General features: G+C 49.9%; 2 protein-coding genes across 4 annotated transcripts in view; one reads left to right on the top strand and one right to left on the bottom strand.

Annotated features, from left to right (window-relative positions):
* The window catches only part of LOC139670871 (lymphocyte antigen 6E-like), a 256,308-nt gene that overhangs the window by 94,820 nt on the left and 156,715 nt on the right, over positions 1-4,773 (bottom strand). The gene's annotated exons all lie outside the window — the stretch shown is intronic.
* RHPN1 (rhophilin Rho GTPase binding protein 1) overlaps positions 76-4,773 on the top strand; it is a 42,724-nt gene continuing 38,026 nt past the window's right edge. For all 3 annotated transcript variants that reach the window (XM_071553743.1, XM_071553744.1, XM_071553742.1), the window contains exon 1: positions 76-1,465. In XM_071553743.1, the coding sequence (XP_071409844.1) occupies positions 1,364-1,465 (102 nt within the window). In that variant the 5' untranslated portion in view covers positions 76-1,363. The remainder of the gene's footprint in view (positions 1,466-4,773) is intronic.

Genomic DNA, 4,773 nt, shown 5'->3' with positions numbered 1-4,773 from the left:
CAGCGCCGTGCTGTTCTCCCATTGGCTGTCGGAGGGCTACGCCCCGCCCTCCCCGCCCTGCTTATGCCCCGCGCCGAGAGGGAGTCGCTGCCGCGCTCGCTGCGGGATTTGGGACCCGTCGGGCGCTCCGGGGACGCCGCTCCGGGACTTTGGGCTCGCCCCGACCCGGAGGTAGTCACGGGGCAGCACCGAGGGGTTCGTAGGACAGCCAGGTTTGGGTCTCCGCTTGAGTTTGGGGGGTCCTCTTGTCTGGAGCATCACTGGAAGGGGGTTTGGGGGGGCTCAACACCCCCCTTTGGGGGCAGTTCTGTAAGGAGAGAGGGTTTAATCCTCTCCCTTACCGGGACAGCTCTGCGAGGGGCTTTTGGGAGGGTTTAACCCCCTCCCCAGCTGGAGTGGGTCGTTAAGTGGAGTTATTGGGGCTTTGAACCCTCTTCTCCTATTTAGGGGAGTTCTGCAGGGAGTTTGGGGGGTTTAACATCCCCCTCCCATTTAGGGTAATTTTACAGGGAGGATTTGGGAGGGTTTACCCCCCTCCCCAGCTGGGGTGGGTCGTTAAGGAGAGTTACTGGGGGTTTGAACTCTCTCCCTCCATTTAGGGGAGTTTGGGGGGTTTAACATCCCCCTCCCATTTAGGGTAATTCTATAGTGAGGATTTGGGAGGGTTTAACCCCCTCCCCAGCTGGGGTGGGTCGTTAAGGAGAGTTACTGGGGGTTTGAACTCTCTCCCTCCATTTAGGGGAGTTCTGCAGGGAGTTTGGAGGGTTTCCCCCAGCTGGGGTAGCTCTGAAAAGGGAGTTTGGGAGGGTTTAAGATCCCCCTCCTATTTAGGGTAGTTCTATAACAAGGATTTGGGAGGGTTTAACCACCCCCCCCCCCCACTTAAAGTAGTTCTGGAAGGGGGTTTGGGGGGGATTTAAACTCTCCTTCCTCATTTGGGTGGTTTTACAAGGGGATTTGAAGGGATTTAAACTCCCCATTTAAGGTGACTCCTGCAAGAGGAGTTTAAGCCCCCCTTTTTTAGGGTAGCTCTGCAAGAGAAGTTTTGGGGGAATTTAACATCCCCCCAATTTGGGATACCTTTACAAAGCAGGTCTGGGGGGGTTTGTGTCCCCTCCTTTCCTTGGAGGGGCCCAGGCTGGGGGGTCACATCTGGCCAGATGTGAAGTCCAAGGGGCTTTGTAACAGAGCAAGACTTAGTGTAGGTTTAAGCCCCACCTAGGCCAGGACTGGGGTCTAATCCAGGAGAACCAGAGCAGCCCAAGGAGGGGTCCCCAAGCCCCCAGACCACCCTGAGGGGTCAAGCAGGAGCCCCCAGCTGTGGGCCCAGCCCTGCCAGCCTGTGGATGCTGCGCCCCTGGAGATGATGCCCCAGGAGGAGGAGAACCCGGATGGCACCAGGGAAGGGAACAGGGACGGCGGCCTCGTCCTCCTGCACGGCCCAAAGAGCGGGAGCACACGGAAGGTGAGGCTGTGGGATGCCTTGGGGGGATCCATGGGGGGTTCCTGTTGGCTCCGTGGGATCCACTGACCATCCCTTGGGCATCAACACCCATTCTTGGGGTTCAAAAAGCTTTGGGGTGCTGCTTGTTGCAAGAAAACTCGGATAAATGTTAATTTTGGGGGGTTATTTTGTGGGTTTGTCCCCTTAGAGCCCCTTGGTTGGGGTTCAGGTGAATCCTTGGCCATCAGACCATGCTGGGGGTGTCAGGGCACAGCAGGTGGGGCTTCAGGTGTGATGTGGGGTGGACCAAACCCACACAACCCTCTCCCAGCTCCTCATCCCTGAACTCCCCTTTCTGTATCCCATCTTCCTCCTCTGACTCCATCCACAAACTTCCCAGTGACTCCTTTGAACCAAATTCTCCCATAATTTGGCTTTTTCCTCCTTGTTGTCCATGAGAAAGTGGCCCAGCCAGGTGGTTCCTGTCCCTCCCCTCACTGTTGGAGGTGCTGGGCAAGGTGTTGCTTCCTGAGAAGTTTTCCCTCTGGAGCTGCTCCCCAGGGAATTCTGGCTGTGGGTGGGAGATGGGGCCAATAGCTCTGCTCTCAACACTTGTTTAATTAGCAACAGGAGGATGAAATCCATGGGGATTGTCCTCAGGCTGCCACTGCTCCCCTGTCCCTGCCATCCCTTGGGCATCACCACCCACTCCAGGGCTCAGGAAGGCTTTGGGGGGCTGCTTGTTGCAAGAAAACACGGATAAATATTAATTTTTGGGGTTATTTCAGTGTGTTTCCTCTTATTTTGTCCCCTGAGAGGCCATGGGATAAACCTGCAGAAACTCTGGAAAACTCTGCAAACTAAACCTCAGAAAATCTCAGCTCTTCTTGCAAGTCTAGAACTTCCAAAACTTGTTTTTCAGCAGAGAAAAAAAAAAACAAAACACCAAAAATTCCCTCAAGAATCAAGAAAACAAAACTCAGCCACTCTGAGGAGGGGATTTTTTTTTTCCCCTGAGTGAATGTTGGGATTGCACAAGGATCAGTCTGGTCTCTGCCATCCCTTGGGCATCAACACCCACTCCAGGGCTCAGGAAGGCTTTGGGGGGCTGCTTGTTGCAAGAAAACACGGATAAATATTAATTTTTGGGGTTATTTCAGTGTGTTTCCTCTTATTTTGTCCCCTGAGAGGCCATGGGATAAACCTGCAGAAACTCTGGAAAACTCTGCAAACTAAACCTCAGAAAATCTCAGCTCTTCTTGCAAGTCTAGAACTTCCAAAACTTGTTTTTCAGCAGAGAAAAAAAAAAAAACAAAACACCAAAAATTCCCTCAAGAATCAAGAAAACAAAACTCAGCCACTCTGAGGAGGGGATTTTTTTTTTTCCCTGAGTGAATGTTGGGATTGCACAAGGATCAGTCTGGTCTCTGCCATCCCTTGGGCATCAACACCCACTCCAGGGCTCAGGAAGGCTTTGGGGGGCTGCTTGTTGCAAGAAAATATGGATAAATATTAATTTTTGGGGTTATTTCAGTGTGTTTCCTCTTATTTTGTCCCCTGAGAGCCCATGGGATAAACCTGCAGAAACTCTGCAAACTAAACCTCAGAAAATCTCAGCTCTTCTTGCAAGTCTAGAACTTCCAAAACTTGTTTTTCAGCAGAGAAAAAAAAAAACAAAACACCAAAAATTCCCCCAATAATCAAGAAAACAAAACTCAGCCACTCTGAGGAGGGGATTTTTTTTTTTCCCTGAGTGAATGTTGGGATTGCACAAGGATCAATCTGATCCAGAGTCACTTGAGCCTGGTCTGAAGTTGCAACCTTAAACCAGGACCTTGTCCAAGGAGCAGGTGCTGCTTGGAAGGGAAGATCAGCAGGAATTTGTGGTTGTTTTGTTTTTTTTTCCCCCCTAATTTATTCTGTTTTTCCCTTGTGGAATTGATTGGTTTGGATCTGAGGCCCAAAGAATAACATGGCAAAGATTGCAAAGCTCTGGAGGGGGATCTGGCAGGGGATAAGCAGCGACTGTCAAAACATGATTATGTTTGTCATTAAAACAACAAAACACCTGATTAGATTTCCTCTTAATTTATTATTATTATTTGAAAGAAACTCTCACTCCAGCCTTTTGCAGCTGTTTTTATCACCCTGACAGCTCTGGGGCCACTCCACGTTTGCTGATCCTGAATTCTGCTGAAATAGTGATTTTTAATTTATTTTTTTGGGCCACTTTTTATGGGCTGGGAGTGGAGATTTAATGCATCTGTTTCCTGCTGGCACCTTGCCCTGCCCCTCCTGCTGCCCTGAGCCTCCCCAGGGCTGTTTCACCCTCCTAAAATTCAATTTTAACTCCGATTTTTGCTGTTTAAACACCCCCATATTTTTATTTCCACCTTCCCCCCTTGTTTGATTTTTCCTTCCTCTTGCTGAGCTCATGAGCCAACAGGGAGGGCACTTGGTTGGGAAATTTAAAACCTTAATCCTCCCCTCATTTGTTAAAGGGCTGTGTGATGTAACCATATTCTCAATAAAAGGTTTTAGAGGTTTTAGCTGCTCATGTCTCCCACAGAAAACCAGCTTGGACTGGGGAGGGACTTCCTGGGATTAGTTCCATGAGAGGGGAATTTTATATATAAATAGATTTTTCAGGGAGTTAAAACCCCACTTGTTGTGACCCCCTGGCTGTCTTGTAACAGCCCATATTAATTCTCTCAATGCCCTCAGCTTGTGATTGTGGATAATCCTTGGGAAAAAGGAGAATTTCCCAGCCTGGTTTTGTGTGTGGGGAGTGGATTGCTGCCTTTTGTTTTGCTCTCTGTCCCCTGGGATCTCTTGGCCACTCGAAAATTTAGGGATTGCAAAGAGGAATAATCCTAATTCCAGTTGACAGCTCTGGCTTAGGGACCAACTGGGACTGGAAATGAAGCAGGTGCTGAAAGTTCTCCTGTTTCCACAGCACCTTTTCCAGCTGCTGCCCTGGGAAAAATCCAGTTTTGAGGACACAACTCAGTGTTAGGGAATATTTTTTGCTGCTGAGAGTGGGGTGAAAAAAAAAATCCTGGATTTGGTTTTGGAGTGGGAGGTGCTGGAAGTGTTTCCTGGGAAGATTTGTGAGGTTGGAGGTGGAGAGTGAGTGCCCCCAACATCAGAAGGGTGTGGAGATGCTGGAGATGCCCCAAAGGCTGGAGAACCTTAACTCTGGAAACAGGCTGGGAGAGGTGGGAATGTCCAACTTGGAGAAGTGAAGGATCCAGGGAGACCTCAGAGCCCCTTCCAGTGCCTAAAGGAGCTCCAGGAGAGCTGGAGAGGGACTTGGGACAAGGGATGGA

Source organism: Pithys albifrons, chromosome 4 (assembly GCF_047495875.1).
Source record: "Pithys albifrons albifrons isolate INPA30051 chromosome 4, PitAlb_v1, whole genome shotgun sequence".
Lineage (NCBI taxonomy): Eukaryota > Metazoa > Chordata > Aves > Passeriformes > Thamnophilidae > Pithys > Pithys albifrons.
Note: the sequence above shows the minus strand (reverse complement) of the source record. Positions and strands in the feature narration are given on the sequence as shown.